Source organism: Sander lucioperca, chromosome 1 (genome assembly GCF_008315115.2).
Source record: "Sander lucioperca isolate FBNREF2018 chromosome 1, SLUC_FBN_1.2, whole genome shotgun sequence".
Lineage (NCBI taxonomy): Eukaryota > Metazoa > Chordata > Actinopteri > Perciformes > Percidae > Sander > Sander lucioperca.
This window is the reverse complement of record NC_050173.1, coordinates 10292128-10314073: the sequence shown is the minus strand read 5'-3', so window position 1 is coordinate 10314073 and position 21946 is coordinate 10292128. Positions and strand designations below refer to the sequence as shown.

At 38.3% G+C, this 21946-nt stretch overlaps 1 protein-coding gene across 1 annotated transcript; it reads left to right on the top strand.

The window, feature by feature from the left end:
• Nucleotides 1–75: 75 nt before the first annotated feature.
• scarb2c (scavenger receptor class B, member 2c) lies at nt 76–21827 on the top strand. Its single transcript, XM_031277959.2, has 12 exons — nt 76–345; nt 2280–2437; nt 4962–5106; nt 7906–8097; nt 10013–10104; nt 11845–11964; nt 12918–13096; nt 13726–13844; nt 16920–16993; nt 17438–17489; nt 19447–19599; nt 20097–21827. The coding sequence occupies exons 1-12, from the start codon at nt 223–225 to the stop codon at nt 20133–20135; spliced, it is 1446 nt and encodes a 481-aa protein (XP_031133819.1). The 5' UTR covers nt 76–222; the 3' UTR covers nt 20136–21827.
• Nucleotides 21828–21946: the final 119 nt, after the last annotated feature.

Below are 21946 nucleotides of genomic sequence, written 5' to 3'. Positions count from 1 at the left end.
GTAGTGTATTCTTCACGGCTGAATGCTCCAGGAAGCCGTCGACTGTCGAAGAAAGCGGAAGTGGTAATAGGGAAGTATTTCATTCCGGTAGCTTTGCTTCAGCGAGAATTCCTGGCTGAGTGCAGTGGGCCATCAAAACAAAAACAGCACTCACACACATAAGTAGCCAATGTCAGTGGGAGCTAACGTTACTGTCCTTAGATATCAGTTTTCTGTTTCACCATGTTACTGAGGTCATGTTGCATTTACAGCATCGGAGTTTTTTCTATACTACTTCTGATCTCGGGTATTGCTTTGGTCTTATCTAACGTGTTTCCACATTTCGTACAGTCGGTGGTTGAGAAGGTACGTCAAAAATCTGTTTCTGGCTAACATTTTATAACAGGCGTTAACGTTAGACATTTTGGTGTCTGTTAATCAGAATCAGAATCAGCTTTATTTGCCAGGTATGAGGACGCAAACGAGGAATTTTGCTTTGGATTATACATTGCTCACAATGTGCTTACTCATACAAAACAAACAACAAAAACAAACAATATATACACACTATAAACAAACAATATAGACAGTTTGAGGCAGTAGTGCAATGAAGAGTGCAAAGTGTGCAGGAGTAAATTATTTTTATGATAAATTATTATTTTAATTATGGAGCATGCTAACTTAACTAAGTTAGCTAGCTTGATTTCACCAACTAGCAAACAGCGTTTGTTTGTTTCTGTTTTTCGATTTCGCCTCTGAGTTTCGTTTGTTGGACAGCTTTAGGTCTTTAGCTGATGTATAAAGTTTTACTAATTGCTTATGGAATTCAGTTTATTTAGGCTTCTGCCAATACTGTCATAGACAGTTTTTTAGCCAGTTTAATGAACAAGCGTATATGTAGCTGTTTTGGGCGGGGTAGGGGTATATTATTACATTAGCTTAAACTTTGAAATTAAAGAACCGTTTTCTGATCATTTTTTTTGTATTTCGCTAGCATTCGCATGATCATAAACTCTTTATTTTACATTTTCAAATCTGTAACACCTGTATATCTGGCATATAATTTTCACAGTTATTTTAGTCTATTTCCGCTTTATGATATCCTCACCTCATTCTTTAATGTGAACTAGGAAATGCTTGTGAATGCTGAAAAAGCTAAGTTGTTAAAGCTAAACTAGATTGCTAGCTTTAATGCTAAGAAGAAGGCAAAGCAGTGAGAATAGAAAAAAGTGAAGTTGTAGGAAAATGTGCAAAAGTGGAAATGATTCTTATTAATATGAATGTCTTTAAAAAGTTGAATAATACCAACATTGTATGAACGTTTTTGTAAAAGCCGATGCGTAACTGAATTGCCGGCTTTAATTTGAATGAATATATTATTCAATATTTTCAAAAAGTACAAATAGAATTTATAAGTTGTATAAAACTCTTAATGGATGAAAGATGTTATTAAGCTAAATAACATTGCCAGGATGATAAGGAGAAGAGGGTATCTTGTTGCTTTGAGGCAGCTAATTCAAAAACTATGAGGCCTATTGCTTAAATGAGCACATTGGCTGAAAAAAGACAAGAATAGCTACATTTTGACGTACTACTTGTGTATGACAAGTAAATATTATGGACATGAGAGCAAGTTATAGAGGTTTTAAGACGATTTTCCAAAGCTTCCCACTTTAGTGATGTCATACCCCACTAAGTCATGTGATACTCACTCCATTGTAAGCACAGAAAAAGCCTGTATGAAACACTCAACTTAAACAGTGATACCACAAAAACTGTCAAAGATATCATGAAGCTGAATACTATTGTAATAGCTAAAGGTTTTGTGAGCAGTTTAAAGTTTGTTGTCTCTAGGTAAAAGTATGTAGGAGTAGCATTTTAAAAAGAAAGAAGCCTGAAGAGGATTTGAAGATTGCTCCATTGACTTTAATGTAGTAAAAAAAGAAAATTGAAAAAAGCTTTATATTTTAACAAGTATAAATAGCAGAAAAAAAGTTGAAGAAGTCCCATCATGTGCTTAAAGAGCTGAACATTTTGATATTTGAATGGTTTTTGTAGCTGAACGTATGCAGAAGTTAGAGGCGACCAAAGAAAGTTGAAGAATAAAGAATCGGATAACAATACTGTGAATGCTGCTGAATCAGCAATAACACAATTAAATGGCATATCATGACTGCTAATCCAAATGGTGATTTCACCACTTGCAGTAGCGTTTGTCATATGGTGTTAGGGCAGCTTAGTCATCAGCATATTTGCGCCTGAAGTCTCACATTTTTCTCAATGCTCTTTGTCCCCCTTAGGAGGTAGTTTTGAAGAATGGCACAGAGGCATTTGAGGCCTGGGAGAATCCACCGGCCCCTATTTACATGCAGTTTTACTTCTTTAATCTGACCAACCCCATGGAGGTGCTGGATGGGGATCGGCCTGCTGTGATTGAGATTGGACCATATACATACAGGTGAGAGAGCAAAAGGAGAAAGACTTTACTCTTACTTCTCTAACGTTAGTCATCTATTCAATAAAACGTGGATCAAAGGAGGGGGACGCAAATGCCATTGCAATCAAGATCCTTCCTTCCAAACATTTAACATCATGCATGAATGGAAATAAACTGAATAAGCCAAATTGTCAAGTCAGTAAAATTCTTTTACTACAGCTCACACAATGGAAACTAAGTTTAACTAACTAACTACTCTTTCACCTTTCAAAGTAGAAAGGTGCTAACAAGCTGATGATTAGATTATGTGAAACACAAAGAGGAAGGAAAGGACCCAAAGATGTACAGGTCAGTGGTGCACATAAAAGCAAAACATGCACAAGCAATACATTATACACTATAATACAAAATGTAAGAATATAAGTCTACAAATCTGTCTATCTATCAAGAATTATTAAAATAGATAGTTTTGAAGTTTTGAGTGGTATTCTTGACTTGAAAGAATAATTGGCATTCCCTGAAGGCGTTGAAAGAATTACAGCAACAATGTTTGCCATAGTAAACTTAGGTTTACATGAATAGTGTGAATACAGTACATCATGTTGTGAAAACCTCACGTTCACTTATTGTTTGTGCATTTTGTTTCAATTTTCAGTAAGACAAAGTACCTACTGTAAATAGTGGACAACATATAGTTTGTGTTTCTGCCATTGCTAAATTATTGTCTTTTCAAAAATGTCCATGTCATCTTGCAGAGACAGAAGCAGAGAGCTGTTAGTGCGGTCCTGTCTCTGGCTAGCTTGAGGCAGCTTGTTTGTCTATTAACACAGACAGACACAGTAGCTTTGTACAGATGCCAATTTGTCTAGCTGAGATATATATTTTTTTCTGCCCAAAAGCAATTTACTTTGTCAAAAGGCAGTTCTTTAAAATAATGGTAGGAAAACATATTTGTTTTCCAATCCATTAACTTACAACATACCTGAGATGGTTTTCTTATATTTTTCAGCACTGTACATCTTTACAGTCTCATTGGAAGCTGAACCAGATGGTCACAAATGTTCTACTGAATCCCTGATCAGTTATACTGGAGCAGTTTGAGGCACCTCATGTGGAGTTTTTGAGAAATGGCTGTTATTAGTCATTTCCTTACCTACACATTCACATTAGTAATGGGCGATAGAAACGATATGCAATATAAACAATACAAAATTGGCCTACGATAGAGATTTTAATTATATTGCACTATCGCGATAATGCATGTTGATGACGCAATCTACCCGCGAAATTTAGAGCCAAGAGCAGCAACCGGCTGCAACGTAGGCCTGGCAAACTCGATTTTTTTGTTTTTGTTTTAAGGATTCGGGTTATTCTGAGTCACTCACTGAACTGATCCGGGTTGTGCGAGTCACCTTAGTCACTTGAGTCCCTTGAGTCACTTGAGTCGGTATTGATAGGCGAGCCAAGGCGAGCTTGCAATGTTTCGGACTCTCTGTTCGACCTAATTGCATTTTAACATAGCATTTTTTTAATCTCTCTGCTCACTCAGTTGCTTGAGTTGACTTGTGGAGTTGTGGTTTTCCTACGAAATTGTTATAAAAGTTATAAAGCTTTTGGCAGCTAAGATGGCTAGGACTAGTAGTCGCTAATGTTGCAAGAGGTTTGTGTGTGGCGCTGTGCATCTTTGCCTAATACTGAAAGTATTTTCAGTACAGTGTATGTTCTTTAACTAAAAAGACCCCAGTTTTTCCTGTTCTCTGCATCTTGGGTGGCATTTAAGAACCAAGACTTAAACTAACTAAGTGTAGTGCCTTTTAGAATGGTTTGCACTAAAGGAAAGAAACCCAAAACTTTAAGCTTTTTCTTTGTTAAAGTCTCTACAACTAGTGTACTTGAATTTTATTTATCTGCAACATTATGTTGTATAATTACAGTTTTGCACAATAAATGTTCTCAAAACTACATACTACGTTTCTTTCTCTTTAAAAAAAAATACATTTAGCAGTTTGGCTTTCCTTAGGGTCTATGTAACATGTTCTGAAATGGTTCTATTATAATTTATATATTGTGATATATATCGTTATCGCAAGAGGCTGCAATTTATATCGCAATATGGATTTTAGGCCATATCGCCCATCCATAATTCACATATATATGTTTTAAGTTACAAGAAGATTATAATCGGTTGTTTAATATAGTTGAGATTCACCCTGTGGAGGAGAGTTTAATTTGTCCAGAAAGTGCATCACAGCAGCACTCACTATGGCAAGGATGTGTTTTCTTTTTTTTGACAGTCCATGAATTTGAGTCATGAAAGAAAATGACTGCATTATGCTATATTTAAGCCAAATGTATCATTTTAATACAGAACTTTTCTCTGCAGTCTGAGATGCAGATACTGCATGTGTAGTAAACGTAAGAGTCTGGGCAGCGTTATTAAAGGTTTTTCTTTCTCTTGAAAGTTTTGGCTGCAGCACTGTAACACAGAACTATCAACTGTTAACTTTTGACCTTTACCCTGTTGGTTCTGTATTTTTCTACACAGAGAGTACCGGCCTATGGAGCAAGTGGACTTCCAGGATAATGGTACTAAAGTAGCAGCTGTCAACACTAAGACCTACATATTCCAGCGTAACATGTCCCGAGGTCCAGAGAGTGACCTCATCAGGACGGTCAACATCCCTGCAATGGTGAGCCACAGAAATCCATGAACTACTAGTGGTGTTAGAATCATAGACTGTAAAAAAAAAAGAAAAAAAGATGGACAACGCATTTCCACTTCCTCCCACTGTACAAAAATGAGCCAAAATATCACAGATACGGGCACTGCCATCTTGTACAGAGTCTCCGCAGTAGTGATCTGGCGGTGGAGCTGCAGTATCCAAGTCCTGCACATACACCCGCCCTACCAATCGCGAGTAATCACAGTTGTCAATCGTGACGTTTCACCCTGTTTTAATAGCATCAAATAAATAATAAAAACCAAACTGATCAAAAAATGAACACTTGAACTAACAGTGTGATAAGAACTACCTAAAATGACAGAAACCATCTCTGGGAAAAAAAATTATTTGACGTGTACTTTTCAGTTTGAGCCATGTCCCACCAACTGATATGGAGGGGGATTTATGACCTATACTGCAGCCTGCCACCAGGGGGCGATCAAGATGTTTTGGCTTCACTTATAGTGTAGAAGTGTGTTCCATTTACCTCGAAAATCAGAAGCCAGGGCTGGGAATGACGTCACACTCGAGTTGACTGGGTACCACTAAAACAAGTTGGATTTCACAGTAGGGTTTGCTCTACCCAGATTAGCCATTGTTAGCAATACCAGTTGATAACAAAGTTGATAAACGGATTGCCTTGAGAGGAATGTGGCTATCAAATGTGTGTAAATCAATCCTTTGGTCATAATATAATAATACGTAATTTGCCTAAAACGATACAAGCCTCGATAACGGCTTCCAGAAAAACTTCCGGGATTTCTCGACACACGCTTTAAAGGGGTGGTTAAGAATTTTGGACATAGGACCTCATTTCCAAGTTAGCCAGTGTGTTATTTATCAGTGGAGACGGTTTACATGACAATCTTGAGTAGAGTCTCCGCCGGTGTCTTGATGTCCAAGCCAGCAGCTACTAGGTTTCCCGACTGGAGTGCGCTTCTCTGTTTACTTTTTAGCGCAGTACTACTAACCGGAGCTAAGTAAAATTCCGCTGCTAAGAGAAACTAGTCCCTCAAAATGTAATGTGATCATTGAGATGCAAGGGTAGTTTTATTTCTAACATTATTTTATCAACAGACATTTACATCGATAGTCTGGCGTTATAATTTATTTGCCTCGGGTGTACTGTGGAGTGGGTAAGACTGCTTTTAATGGCAGGCTAGCAGATACTGTTGACTTGCGCTAGCCTAGCACCAGCAAACTCTGCAACTGGAAGGACTGGATGAAAAGTGTTGAAAACTGTCTGCACTGATAAATAACACACTGGCTAACTTGGAAATGAGGTCCTATGTCCAAAATTCTGAACCACCCCTCGGCACAGAACGTAACATCACTAGTACTGCGTAATATTTTTAAAGTAAGATATCAAAGATCAGTTGATTAATATGTCTTCCATGTAATTACTAGGGCTGGTCCGAATACCATTTTTTGAGCTTCGAAGCTTCGGTAGTAATGAGCATCGAATATTTGAAGCTTCGGAGAGAGGACATATTATTATCTCTCAATAAATTGCAGGAACGTCTTTCTGTCTGTCTGGGTTTTATGCGAATATCTCTCGAACCGTTAGTCCGATGGATTTCAAACTTGACATGTGTCTTGCTACGGGCACGAGTAAGTGCCAAGTTTGACGTTGTTTGGATTATAAATGCAAAAGATATCGTTAAATATATATCGCTAAAAGAAGCACACATTGGCTTTTGCCGCTCTAGCCGCTGGCCACTCCCCCTCTCACCCTGAGGACCAGAGACAGAGAGCAGCTACAATGTGGCATACACCTCAGACCCACAAAAATGGGCAAAGTTGCACTACTTTGGACTGTCTTTGAATAAACAAACGACAATTCCCGAATTTAAGGACGTATCAGAATCCCACACATGCAAAGCACAACCACACAACAAGTGCAGACAGAGCGTGATGCCACTTATAGGCAGGCTATTTATCTTATAAAGCGAGACGTATCTGTATATATGTGTGTCCGTGTTTGGGGGGAAGATAACCTGCACATCAGCAGACACCACATGCAGAACGCACAAGACAACACCATCTCTCTCTCTCTCTCTCTCTCTCTCTCTCTCTCTCTCTCTCTGCGCACACCTACACGGTCTGGTTCTGGTGGTTGATGAACGCAGATGTGCTGATTAACGTTCATAACGGGCCAGGGGGGTAGCGCACTGCCATGAGTCCATGACGCTAACGTCTGATTACTGTCTGATATTTTGTGATTACATTTTTAAAAATGTAAAAGAGAGTATTATATTTCGAACATATTCAAGCGTGAATGAGAACCGTTTGGAGGGGGATGCCAGGTTGTGCAAAAAAAACAAAAAAACAACGAATATTCGAATGTCAAATTTTCAAATCGAATACCAACCCACCGAACGAATATTCGGGTCCAGCCCTAGTAATTACAAGGCGTAACATTGCTTTTGAAACAAATAAGAAGTACTTCACCATATGGAGTAACAACACACTCACAGGTTACAGCTATTATTCCATAATATACAATAAATCACTGACTCCCCTCCCCAAAAAGTTATTAAATGATTTTGGCAGCCACAAAAGAGTATGACGATTAGAGTATAATAAAAAAGTTATTATGTTTATAACCTTTTTAATTCACATGATGCATGTTTTTTTTCCAGCTTCTACAGATTTTACTACTTTTATTCAACTTTATTTGAAACAGAAATTAAATAGTTTAATTGTAGGAGCTTATGCTATCAGCGCGTTACACAACAGGTTGTCTTCCCTTCTCTCTCCTGGTAGACGGTGATGGAGCAATTCAAGGACCATGCTATCATCGCCAATCTGATCTCCTCCTACATGAAGGGCACTGGGGAAGGCCTGTTTACCACCCACACAGTGGGAGAGCTGCTGTGGGGTTATGAAGACGGCCTGCTCAAAGCCCTCAAAACTTTAAAACCCGAGCTGGATGATGTTTTCGGACTCTTCTATAAGGTCTCATTTAAGCATATGAATATACTATTGTACACTTTTTACAGACTGGAGTTTGAAAATATATTGGATAATTGCACAGAAAGTTTATTATTAGGGGTCCAAGCCTGAGGGGGCCTGGAACCGCGTTTGCAAAGCAACGCGGTTCACAGATCCAGCGGAGCTGTGGAACCCTATTGCTTTCCTAAAGTTTCTTATTATTTTTCCGCCGATAAAACTGATGCTACAGCCTAAACCGTACATGGTGGGGGGTTGCCGTTTTCAGGAGTGTTCCAGATCCATGCAGGGACCTCGGACAAAAAAATTCAGCCACTTCCACCGCTAGGTGGCGCTATAGCAGAAAAAACTCCCAAACTGTACATCGAACATTAAAAATACACATACCCACGCGTTCCCTGAATTCAGCTGAATCTCCGGATATAGGCCACGCCCATTTCCGCCTAGACTTTTATGCGCAAAAAATTGATTTATCATAAACCTACTTTTTCTAACTCCTCCTAGACTGTGCGACCGATCTGCACGAAACTTGGTACATAGCATCTCCAGACCGACCTGTCAAAACGTTATCAAAATAATTTTTATCGGATCAAAATTTTGCCATATCTCGGCCAAAATAAATGCTGTCATTGCAAAACTTTAGATTCTTATTTGCCATTACCCTCTGAGGCTCCCCAACCAATTTTACGAAAATTGGCCACTAGGGGGCGCTACAAGTACAAAAAGTTTATATGTCTCGAACGGCTCATCCGATTTTTACGAAATCTTGAGGGTATCATCTATGGCCACTCCTGAGGCCAAGCCTACAGTGGGGTACTGATTTGTCAAAGTGGGCGTGGCTTATGCGACCCAGGTTTGGATTCACCACTTACACTAATGTGAGCAACTTCAAATTTACAGCGTAGATGTACAATGGCTCATGGAACTTAGATACCAAAACGTACACATATGGACCACTAGGTGGCGCTATAATTACGTCAAACGTGTTTTTGCCTATAACTTCCACATTACACATCACACATTAGAAAACCTTACATCCCCGTGTTCCTTGAATCTTGCTGAATCTAATGATATGTGACACACCCATTTCCGCTAAGAAGTTTTTCCACAATATCGCGCAATGCGCAAAACCAACTTTTTCAAACTCCTCCTAGGCCGTGCGACCGATCTGCACGAAACCTGGTAGGTAGCATCTGCAGATGGACCTGACCAAAAGTTATCAAAAGAATTTTGCTACGTTAAAATATGCACAATTTACAACCAAACTAATTATCGTAGCTAGCCACAAAAAACTAACTTTAGCATATCTCGGCCAAATTAATAGGTATCAGAGCAAAACCTGGTAATATTGTTCAACATCCCACTCCGAGGCGCTGTACAACATTTGGTGAAGATCAGACATTAGGGGGCGCTATAATAAACGTAGATGCGTTTTGGCAAATAACTCAATGCATTTAAATGGGAAATTTGCAATGGCAATATCTCTGCTGTAGTAAATGCTATCATCACAAAACTTGAGATTATTGTTCAACATGCCACTCTGTGGCTCTATACCAGATTTGGTAATGATCGGCCTTTAGGGGGCGCCATAATTGAGGTAGAAGCGCTATAGTCAACGTAGACCAGTTTTGGCCCTTTCACTCAATCAATGTTAATGGGATATTTGCAACGGCAATGTACCGCAGACCTTGCGGCTCATGCCCTCGATATTTCCCGAAGTTTGCCTCCCCACCGTCACGCTTTGGGTCCCGCTTTCGCGCGCTCACCGGGTCGTCGGGGGCGACTGGCGCCGGGAGGCTTGGACCCCGTCATAACTGCTTGCAGTTCTAGTTATTTTTTATAATCGCAGAAAATGAAGAGTTTCTTGTGTGGGAGCTGTTTTTTTTTTGTTTTTTTTTAAACATTCCTTTTTTTCCTTTAGACCAATGCTTCCAACGATGGTGATTATGTCTTCTTCACTGGACAGCAAAACTACAAGGACTTTTCCAGAGTGGATACATGGAACAGTAAAAGGTAATTGTCTCTTCTCACCTCCAGCAAAGAAATGACAATGATCTCCTGCTCTGTAAATCCACTCAGTGAGAATCATTGATTACATGCAGTTTAAATGGATGAGAGTTGGATTACACAATTGATTGTATGATTACCAAACAGGCAAATCATTTTTTTTCCTGCCATTATCATATCACAGTTGATATGTGTCTTTCATCACAGTTATTCATGTCTATAAGCCACACCAATATTAATCCTCTCTATTGCACTTTGAGATTTTCTTTCATCCTTGTCTCTCTTTTAAAACCAGAAAAGAAAACAAACAATAAGATCTTAAAATCTATTCTAAAACGCACAGGGAGCCAATGTAGGGTGTAGAGAACAGGAGTGATGTGTGCACATCTAGATGTATTTGTTAAAAAGCGAGCAGCAGCATTTTGAACAAGTTGAAGGCGTGAGATGGAGGTCTGATTCAGACCAACATAAACAGCATTAGAGTAATCCAACCTTGAACTAATAAAGGCATGAATAGCCTTTTCTAGGTCGTGCCTGCTCAGGAAAGGCTTAACTTTAGCCAGGAGACGAAGCAAGAAAAAGCTCATTCTAACAACATTACTGATCTGCTTGTCAAATTTCATGCTGCAATCAAAACTATGATAAAAAAATATGATCAGGGCATTCCTGCAAAAGAGAGGCTGCCTCTCAGTGAACCTCCCCTGAATAAATAAAGGTTAAATAAAAATAAAAAATAAAAAAAACAGGGTTCATATGTTTTGAAAAAACCTGGAAAAGTTAGGGAATTTGAAAAATGCTAATTCCATGCCTGGAAAGGTTTTGGAAACATAAAAAGTCATGGAATTATTTTTTTTAACACAGTATAATAATATGTGATTAATAAATGTATTTCACGTCTTCCTAACCTCAACGTTCTATTCGCAATATTACGATATTACGACTACCATTATGAACCACATAAATTGTCATTTATTTTATTGTTAAACCTCTGAGGGTAAACTTTAACACAGATTTTTATTCTTATTGTATAATGTCGACTGACATTTTCAGGAATACATAGTCACAGAAATTTGCCAAAAAGTCATGGAAAAGTCATGAAAAGGTCATGGAAAAGTATTGGTTAAAATGCGTATGAACCCTGTCAAAAGTAACCCCCACATTTTTGACAGCTGACCTAGTGTATGATGCCAGAGCTCCCAAACTCAAAGCTGGACCATTTTGCATGCCTGAAGTACTGAAAATAATACACTCAGTTTTATCTTTGTTCAAATTAAGAAAGTTTTGTGAAAGCCACAACTTAATATTATTAATACAACTAAACAGGGAGTTTAGTGTGACACTGTCATTTGCTTTCATAGGCAAATACATTTGCAAATCATCTGCATAACAATGAAATGACAGGTTGTGCTTGCCTATAATAGCCCCTAAAGGCAACACAAAGCAGCACAAAGACCAAAATGTCAAACTGTTTCTGAAACACACAAAGGACTGCTGTTCAGGAAAAGGAGCAGCAGGGTTTACCAAGCCGTTTCAAGCCCACACTATTTAAAACATCTAAACAACATATGTTTTGCCTAACAAATTGGTTAGTAGTCCTTCACTTAAGCTGACAAAGTAAAAATTATGAAATTGTTGGGTGCTGGGCATTGTTAATGCCCGAAACTCCTGGATTTTTAAATTCATAAATGAAAATCTGATAATAAAAAAAACATTACCAATATTATTTTTTTGTGTGTATGCTTGCAGCACGCTGAATTGGTGGTCATCTGATGAGTGCAATATGATCAATGGAACCAACGGAGCATTTTTCCATCCAGTCATCACCAAGAATGAGACACTCTACATGTTCTCCTCTGACCTGTGCAGGTGAGTAGACTGCAAAGTGATTTACAGACTGCGAAAGACCATGCTGCTGGGAGACTTAATATGTTCCACAAATGTAATTGGGCATGCACCAATTTATTATATATATATATATATATATATATATATATATATATTTGTCTATACATGTTCAGATGAAGCAGATGATTCCCAAATATCTTGGGCTGTTTAAAGGCAAGAAACATTGAGTCACATGAGCTTTCACATTTGACCCCATTTGGGTTCTCGTTCTGGCGTTTTTTTATTAGCTTAAAGTCCTTCTTAGTTAATGGGGTTTTTGTTTTTATTTTCTTTCTTTCAACGGTTTGAATTTTTTTAGGCAAGACAATGCATTTTGCCTTTCATTTTGTTTGGTTGCCTATTGAGCACAGCTGATCTTTCCAGCTTTAGGTGATATAAAATGAATTTCAATTAAGTGTGGCTTTCTGCTTCCTTTTTTACAGAGTCATTCTTTTTCTGGGCTTATCTCCCTGGCTTGAGTTGGCTAGTGAAATGGCTCTCCCCTCAATCATCCTAATAATGTCTTCCCAAGCCTTTCCTTCAGCATTATTTGTGTCTGGATATGGGTTAATACCAATTTAGCTTTGCTGGGTGCATGGCAGGTCAGTGTTGGCCTCTTGAATGAGGTCACTGTTAGCTTACTACCTATTTAGTGCTGCTTTAAACAACTAATATCCACTGTCTTTGAGGGTTCATACATCAGAACTGAGAGTGTAGCACAGACAGCCAAGGTTTATGAGGCACTAACATGTTAGCACAACCTTTTAAACCCTTTTGGTAAAACCTGTATGTGCTGTGCAGGTTTTCAGTAAATCAGCTTACCACAGAGCTCATGAACAAAATTTGCGCAAAACCCCCACCTTTGTTGCTTTTCCAGCTTTACAGAATTGATTTGTGCCTGCAAAGATTAACCAGCATCTGACTCTGTTTCCAAGGTCTCTGTACGCTCTGTATGAGGAGGATGTGACAGTGAAGGGGATCCCTGGGTATCTCTTCAGTCCCCCCAGCAAGGTGTTTGCCAATCATACCGTGAACCCAGCCAATGCAGGCTTCTGTGTCCCTGCTGGAAATTGCCTGGGCTCTGGCGTACTGAATGTCAGCCTATGTAAACAAGGTAGGAAGTAGGGATGTCGGGATGAACCAATTTTGCCATAACCACGGTTACATTACGTTACAGTTTCATAACCGTAAGAAGTGTGGAAACTACGATATCTGTGGTGTCCTGATTCCTGCATTGTTGCCCTGTCAAAACGAATCTTGCGAGTCACGTTTGTGTGTACGGTGAAATCTTGCGAGGCGCTGGTTTGTTTTGTGTATGAGTGCCACTCACCTGAAGCGTTGAGAAGAAGAGCAGTAACATGTAAATGTGGAACTGACATTCCAGCCTTGTATCCGCCAAAAAAGCGGCTTAAATCGGCAGCGTGGAAGCTTTTGTGGACCAAAACAGTTAAAACTCACCGGGAATAGTTCACAACTTGTTACTGCTGACGTTCCGAATTTTGCGTGGCTTTCGGATTACCCACTGAGGAGGACTGTCGGTGGGACTATCTTTCCCTCTCTCTGTCTGTGTAGCCTACTGATGTAGCAGCTGGTCTGTATGAACAACCAGAGGAACATCTCTATGTGTCACATAGGGAAATGTTCTTTTAAAAGCTGTTGCATCACGAACTGTTTTTTTTCTGAATTTGCTCTGCTAAGTATCTTTCATAATGTTATTCTAACTGAATCTTTTTGTGTGTCCAGGAGCTCCCATCATAATGTCTCCACCACACTTCTACCAGGCAGATGAGAAATTTGTTCAGGATGTATTTGGCATGAGGCCTAAGAAGGAGGAGCACCAGACTACGATTGTTATCAATCCGGTAGGAATTTCTACTTTAATTCTTAAAGACATGTTTTAAGACATATAAAAAGATTCTGCTGCCTTGGAGTACAACTTTGTGTCTGGTATTTTAAAAAGTTAAATGAACTAGTTTAACATTCTTATAATTACATCTACTCATTGTCTCTCACTGAAAAATCCTCAATATGTAAATGTATAAAAATATGTAATAAATAATATCCCAATGTGAATATAATACACTACTATTATACAAATATTTTTTATTTCAAAAGTTACTTACAAGATGTCTCCTAAATCACTAAAAAGTCCATCTACAGTGTGTGTGGAGGTTTCAAGTTTCCACTTCAAACATTTGGTCTTCAACAGATTAAAGGCATATTTTGTAACTTTTCAACAACCTGTAATTGAAAATTACAGGTTGTCTCATTGGAACTACAGCTTGCGCGGCTGTAGTTCCAATGAGACAACCTGTAGGGGGACCGAAGAGGAAAGTTACATAGTGTGCCTTTAATTTGAAAACACTTCTAGTGTCAAACTCTGCTCATACATCATACTGCACCATGAAAGTTAAACATCCGAGTGAAGCAACAGCAAGCAAAATCTATTTCTGAGCAGAGCTTTTAAAGATGTAATTTGTGTACACGTTGTTTTAAGCTTTTCTTTACTTTACACCCTCATGTTGTTAATATGATTCCTTTTTCAGAAAAAAATAGTTGCAATGTAGGAAGCTGATATGAAAACTTTTGTGTTTAAAACTTTGCACCAAGACGACATTCATGTTTAACACTAGATGATGAACCATCTCAGCTTTGTGAACGCTAGCCAGTGGTTACACACAAGGCAGTGGTAAGCAGTGGTTAAAGATTAACCAGAGGTGGAACGGAGCTGTCACCAAAGATAAGCTCCTTACAGCTCTTATCAGGTGTAATATTGTAATAACTTGTCCTGTGTTAAATCCATAATAAAGCGAAGCAGACTGGAAAAAACACTTCCAGTAGCACAATGTGTTGCTGGACATCTGTTGACATCTCAGACATAGAATTAATGTAATTTTAATCCTGTGAATCAATGAAGAATACTCCTGAAAGAAGGAAACAGACTACAAAGACATAAACAGTTGAGACATAAATATGTTAAAATAAAAAAGTACTCATTTTTTTAATATTTAAGTTAATTGTAAAAAAAAAAAAAGAACAATTAATCGATTTGCCTAACCCAGCATGCAACTGTGACACATACACTTTCATTTCAAACCAATTCATGTGAACTTTATTAGCCCAAATGTGTGAGGTGGTGGCATTCTAGGGCTGTGTATTGTCAAGAATCTGGTGATACGATACGTATCACGATACATGGGTCACGATTCAATATATTGCAGTATATTTCGATACTGTGCGTAAGGCGATATATTGGGATTTTTTTAAAGTATAATTTTAGAAAAACTAATATTTAAAGGTCCCATGGCATGAACATTTTACTTTATGAGGTTTTTTAACATTAATATGAGTTCCCCCAGCCTGCCTATGTTTGCCCAGTGGCTAGAGATGGCGATAGGTGTAAACTGAGCCCTGGGTATCCTGCTCTGCCTTTGAGAAAATGAAAGCTCAGATGGGCCGATCTGGAATCTGCTCCTTATGAGGTCATAAGGAGGAAGGTTACCTCACCTTTCTCTGCTTTACCCGCCCAGAGAATTTGGCCCGCCCATGAGAAAGAGAGAGACATCATGGCTTTCAAACGAGCAAAGTGGCAGTTGGTCAAGGCCACACCTCCACCCTCCACCTTGCCCCCCCTCTCTCCTCCTCAATAGCTGCAGACATAGAAATGGCACATCCTAAGGAAAGCTCATTGTAGGACTGGCTCTAGTGGCTGTGATTCTGCACCAAGGCTGAATTTCGGGAAAGAGACTTCAGATACAGTATTAGGGGACCACTGAGGCATCCAAAAAAAAAGACATGATATGCATAAAAGTAAAAGAAGTTTACTTTAGGTAAACAATTCAGTACACAGAAAATCAAACTGACAGTTTGGGATTGTGGTTCACAGGTTCTTAGTGAGCACTTTTTATATGCTAATGTAGGCCAAAGTTCAGCCATAGCTACATTGTTAGCTTCTAGCAAAAAGTCAGGCACTGCTAGGCACTGTTAGGCAAGGACACTAGTGGTGCGTCTCAGCATAGCCATCTAGCGGTAGGGGGTTTAAACACAACATAAACGTGAACCACTGTCTTACATGAATATTTTTGCACGTAAACTTAAAAAAAAAAATCAGTATTGTGGTTTTGAAAATTGATACAGTATTGCAAAATAAAATATCACAATACTCAAGTGTATCAATTTTTTCTTACACCCCTATGGCATTCATCTTTGAACCCAGTAAACAAGCTACTGTTTTGTCTGTTTATCTTCCCTCACACTGTAATTTTTACTGTGCCACTGCATGAGATTACTGAGATTGTTCAAAGTCTCTGTCATTAATACTGGGTTGCGGTGCCCTGTACAACTTAATGGGTAGAGCAAACCACCTCCGTTGCCAGCTTCTGGGCTGTGATTTTCATTTGGGCCAACTACAAAAGAAGATTTATGCAGATAACATCTCTGTTGTATGGACAGTAGAGCTGCACGATTTGAGAAAAATATCAAGTCGGTGATTATTTTGACTGATATTGCAATTGTGATATGATTCACGATATTGGAGGGAATGATCATTTTCATTTAAAAAAATTATAATATAAATAAATTAAATGATTATAGTGTGATGTTTGTGAGGATCTGTACCAAGCAAAGATTTTTCTGTAGGATACGATTTGTAAGCTGAGACGTCTCTGCAGCACAGAATGGACACATATTTTGCAACAAATATTGCACGCCCCCCTGCGATTTGGAAATTGCACTAGTCCACATTGTGATTTTGATAAAATTGCAATTAATGGTGCAGCCCTAATGTACATTTCTGCCAACCAGACTAATAAAGTACATTTACTAAAAAATGTTTGCAGCATAACGATCTTGAACATAATGACAGGTGTTAGTATACATCTGCACACAGGTCAGTGGTGTTAAGTTTCTCTTAAACAACATTTTAATCTGTTTTGCAGCTGACAGGAATTACCCTGCAAGCAGCAAAGCGGCTCCAGGTCAACGTGTACGTCGAGAAAATTCCCACCTTCAGGTAATCGGCTCATTGTCTTCATCGGTCTCTTGTTACGGCACCTTTTGTCATAAACCCCACTGTCATCGTGTTGGCTTTAATGAAACTGAAAACGTGTAAAGCAGTTTTGCCAACATCATCATTACGAGTGGACTTTTGTACAGTTGTGGCTCTCTTGTTGTGCATCTACTTGGCATCTGAAGGAACAAACGATCTTTATATAATCTTGAGTCCAGACCTAACAGATGTGCATGTTGTCAAACTATATTTACACAAACTAAATGCACACTATGAACAGCATGCAACCGAAAGTTGTTGGAAGACATTTACAGTTGTCTGAATGTCTCTTTGCCATTTATTCATTAACTCATAGACGAATGTTCACATTACTAATAAAGACAACAAAAATTCATAATTATGATAGTAGGTAAATTATTGTGAATCATTTTCTTTCTTTTTTTTCAGTCAAACAGGAAATGTGAGGACAGTGATCCTTCCTGTGGTTTATATCAATGAGGTACAAAAACACACACAACAGTTTTGTCATTTAGTCATAAATAACAGACATGCAATGGCATAATAACAACATATGCCTGCTCATATATATATATATTAAGGCTGTCAGCGTTAATCGCGATGCGATTAAGGGTTGAGCATAATACGTTAATTTTTTTTAATCGTATTAATCGCATGCCCCCATTTATTAATTTATTTTCACTTCACTCGGCTTTGCGTCGTGCCTAACAGGCTACTATTTTGCAGTGCTTCCTCGTAACACATCCTGCTGCTGCAGGAATAGCAACGCTGATTTCGGTGCCTCATTCTGGTGCCACTGATATGCCTGCATTTCTCTCTGATGCTCTGAAACAGACGTTACAGACAACAGACACATTGCTGTACATGACGCTAGTTAACACTATACTCGACAACAGCTAACGTTAGCCTACCGTTAGCTAGTTAACACTATACTCGACAGCAGCTAACGTTAGCCTACCGCTAGCTAGTTAACACTATACTCAACAGCAGCTAACGTTAGCCTACCGCTAGCTAGTACCTGGATTAAACACGGTTACAATACTGACAGCTAACGCTAAACGGTGTAAAGTGTGACTGTATTTTACTGTAGAGGATTCAACCAAAGAATTTCTAATATGGGAAGAAGTTCCACTCTCTCGTTACTTCCGGCTTCTGAACTGGTTGCAGTTCCACCAGAGTTCCATATAGGGGGCGCTCACAGGCCAGTGCAGAATGAATGGGACTCTATGGAGCTATACCCCTCAAAATCCACTTTTCTCAGGATATAATTTTTTGTCTAGTAATTTGAATGTTGCATTCGAAAGGGGAGGCTAAGAAAATACACACTGCTGGGTGTTAGATTTTTTTAAAGTGGCTTTTTTGTTCTAAAAAGCCTTTTAAAATGTCAATGATGTCATACACATATACGGCCAGAGATACTGCTTTACGGCAAGCTCTGAGTCACTTCCTTTTTTCTCTCGAGGCATCGACAACACAGCTGACAGGTCAGGCTCTCCCTGTCAATACACGTGCTACAAAGAGGTTTGCTAATGTTTTAAAGACCACGCCGAAATATTCACTCTGACATTCTGGTTCTGCTTCGGATGCCGTCAAGCGAGAGCTCTGGTCGTAATCAGTCCTTCACTGACCAATCAGCATTCATTAGCAGAATGCTAGCATGTTATGGGCAACAACGACTCAACCTGTAACAAATCGAAAGGGCATAAGTACTCGTTCATTCAACTTTTGACCTATAATCCATGTTGAATTTGCAAAAACTACAATCAAATCTGAGATTTCTCACCGGCAATCAGGCGAAAAAGACAAATTTAGCCGTCTAGCTCCATAGGGTCCCATTCATTTTTGCACTGGACCGTGATCACCCCCAGTGGAACTCTGGTGGAACTGCAACCAAAGTAGGTACAATGGGGCTGAATAGGGAGTGGAACGGCTTTCCGTAGACGGGCTTTGATTCAACACCGGCATGTAACAATCTGCAGCTGCCGTTGTCGGAAAAACGCAGACGGTGCGTTCAATGAAACTGGGAATTTACAGCCTTGTGGTGCATTCAAAGTTGTTGTTAAATTCAAATGTGTGACTAGATTAAATATATAATAAACAAATACAAATCTTAAAATCAAGTTCATAAAGTCACTTTCTTTGCATTCATTTGATTCCCAATCAAGATACACTGGGAAGAATGGCTTTCCATTGTTAATATGTACTTAAAAACAGTTCTGAAATGCAAAATAATAGAATTTTAATCATGTGATAAAACGTGATTAATCGCGATTAATATAGAAATTCAACGATTAATCGCGATTAAGAAAATGTAATCGTTTGACATATATATATATATGTGTGTGTATATCTCTTCTACCTCTGGTGGTGTTCTCTTTGTTCAGTGTTTTTATGTTGCGCTGAACTGAACTAATCACGCTCTCCTTCCATCTTCTCAGAGCGTTGTCATTGACGACGCGTCAGCCAGGAAGCTGAAGGCGATTGTTGTCAAGCAGAATGTCGTGGCGAACATTCCGTTCATGCTGATTGGTCTAGGCATCGTTCTGGGAGGAGTCTTCATGTTCCTGATGTGTCGACAGAAGGTCCCCAACGTGAGTGCTTGAGATGGACATTAAATGAGGATGTTCATTAGAGCTGCAACTAAAGATTATTTTCATTATCCACCAATCTGTTGATAACGTTTTTCTTTAATTGATTAATTGTTTAGGCTATGGAATGTCAAAATAAATTGTTTTGTTTAAATAATACTGAATAGTCCAAAACCCAAAGATATTGAAGTTAAGACACAGTAGAAAACACAGGAAAACAGAACATCTTTACATTTGAAGACAATATTTGTCATTACTACTTGACTAAACTACTTTAATGATTAACGGATTATCAGAATTGTTATTCTTTAATTATTATTATTCTGTTGATTGACTAATTCATCCATTGAGTAATCATTTCAGCTATAGTGGTCATGTAGAAAACAAACCTAAAACATTACTTTTATTATTATTCAGAGATAATGTTATAGTGGGATATTAATGGCCTATATTAATGTTACATTTTTAGTAACATTTTGGTATCTGGTTTCATTTTTCAGAGCACTACAGATGAACAACAGCCCCTGCTCTCATCATAGCACCAAACAGTATGTAAAAGGAGGAGGATTGCCATATTTGCAGTATAATTCCACATTTCATTGGAACTGAAGTTTTTTACCATTAATCCCCAAGTAATAGTTTGCATTAATAACCACAATTCCACCTTTTAATCAGTTTTTTTAATCTAATGGTTTTAGGAAACAAAGTGAAGAGGTTTGTTACAGGGTTGGGGTTAATGTCATTCAGTTACAAGTCAGTTGTAAGGATGCTGAAATCCCTTTTTTTTTTAAATTAAATATTTCTCTTTTTTACTGCTAAATATGGAGTATTGGATTGAAACAACGTGAATTGAGTAATTTAAATCTCCTACACAATCTAATTCAAATTGTCTGGAGAGTTAGCTCTGAACTAATCAAACCACCAGGAATTTAAGTAAAAATATACTGTATCATTATTTGGCCATGTCCCTTAAGTGTGTGTGTGTGTGTGTGTGTGTGTGTGTGTGTGTGTGTGTGTGTGTGTGTGTGTTCATAAAATGAATGGCTACAGAACTAAAATAGTGATGAAGGAACACTGTCAGTGTTTGTTTTTAGAAATTGGCCAATAATCCATTTTTAGCATGGTGTGGTCAGATTGTTGAGGCATCAGTAAGAAGAACTGCTGTTTTAATGTAAGACAAATATCCTTCATTTTTTCACATCAACATTTTACATTTTTGTATTGTCCCAAAGTCAATAACAAAGTCAAACTGTGCAAAACGACTGCCGGCATAATGTTTTATTCATTTTTAAGATTATTTTTACATTTTTAGGCCTTTATTTGACATGACAGCTGAATAAATGAAAGGGGGGAGAGAAGGGGGAATAACAAGCAGCAAAGGGCCGCAGGTCAGAGTCGAACCCGGGCCCGCTGCGTCGAGGAGTAAACCTCTATATATGAGCGCCCACTCTACCAACTGAACTATCCGTTTTATTCTTTATGTCATGAATCTATAGTGAACTCTGCTTCCTTTAAAAACCATGTGTGTAACCTTCAGTGGAAATCAAGTAATCCACGATATATGTAAATAATATAATGTGGAATCACATCCAAATAGTATTAATTCAACAATAGCAGTATAAAGGTAAGGTTTTTGCCGAGTGCGCAGTACGATGTCTTGTCCCATGATGGTGTGAAGCGCTGTGCAATGTTTTCTTTTCACTAATTCCAATTAGACATGAATGTGTGATTTTGAGTTTTTCTACTGATATTATGCTAAAATCAGTGTATGAAACAGCGTTATGCTAGTGACACTACTGATACATATTTTGCCAAATAGAAAATTATTAAATGTTTTTCCTTTTAACCACTAGGAATTGCACATTATTTTTATGGATAAATTCTGCACTTCTAAACAGCATTTTATCAGATTATTTTAACTTCATTTGAAGTTTGACAAGATTTTCTGTCCAGAACTACGTAGAATGTCACTATAATGTGTAATTTGTTAGTTGAATAACCACTGTTTCACACACATCACTGACAGGCTGTCTTGTGTTCATTTTGTTTTGGTCTTATATATATATATATTATATATCAGAGATTATTGTTTACACTACTACTCCTACATAGTAAAATCAATATGTAATCACTGTTAACGTATTTTCAATAGGTCGCATATCTAACATATGCACATTGTCTTGTCATTTGCTACAACTTTAATAAACCTGGTGTGCTTCACATTCTCTCTACAGGCCTGTTTGTATTTCCTCCTTCACACATTGCAAGTGTTGTGAACTGTTGTATTTGAAAGGCGGACACCTACAAACCTGCTTTAAACGTAAATGTTTTTTTTGTTAACCTTTTTGCA

Excerpts from the sequence above, each read along its gene's own strand:
- scarb2c (XM_031277959.2), top strand. The coding sequence starts at position 223 with ATGTTACTGAGGTCATGTTGCATTTACAGCATCGGAGTTTTTTCTATA. Across the intron at positions 10,105-11,844 it reads GATACATGGAACAGTAAAAG|CACGCTGAATTGGTGGTCAT; the intron begins GTAATTGTCTCT and ends GTATGCTTGCAG. Across the intron at positions 11,965-12,917 it reads TTCTCCTCTGACCTGTGCAG|GTCTCTGTACGCTCTGTATG; the intron begins GTGAGTAGACTG and ends TCTGTTTCCAAG.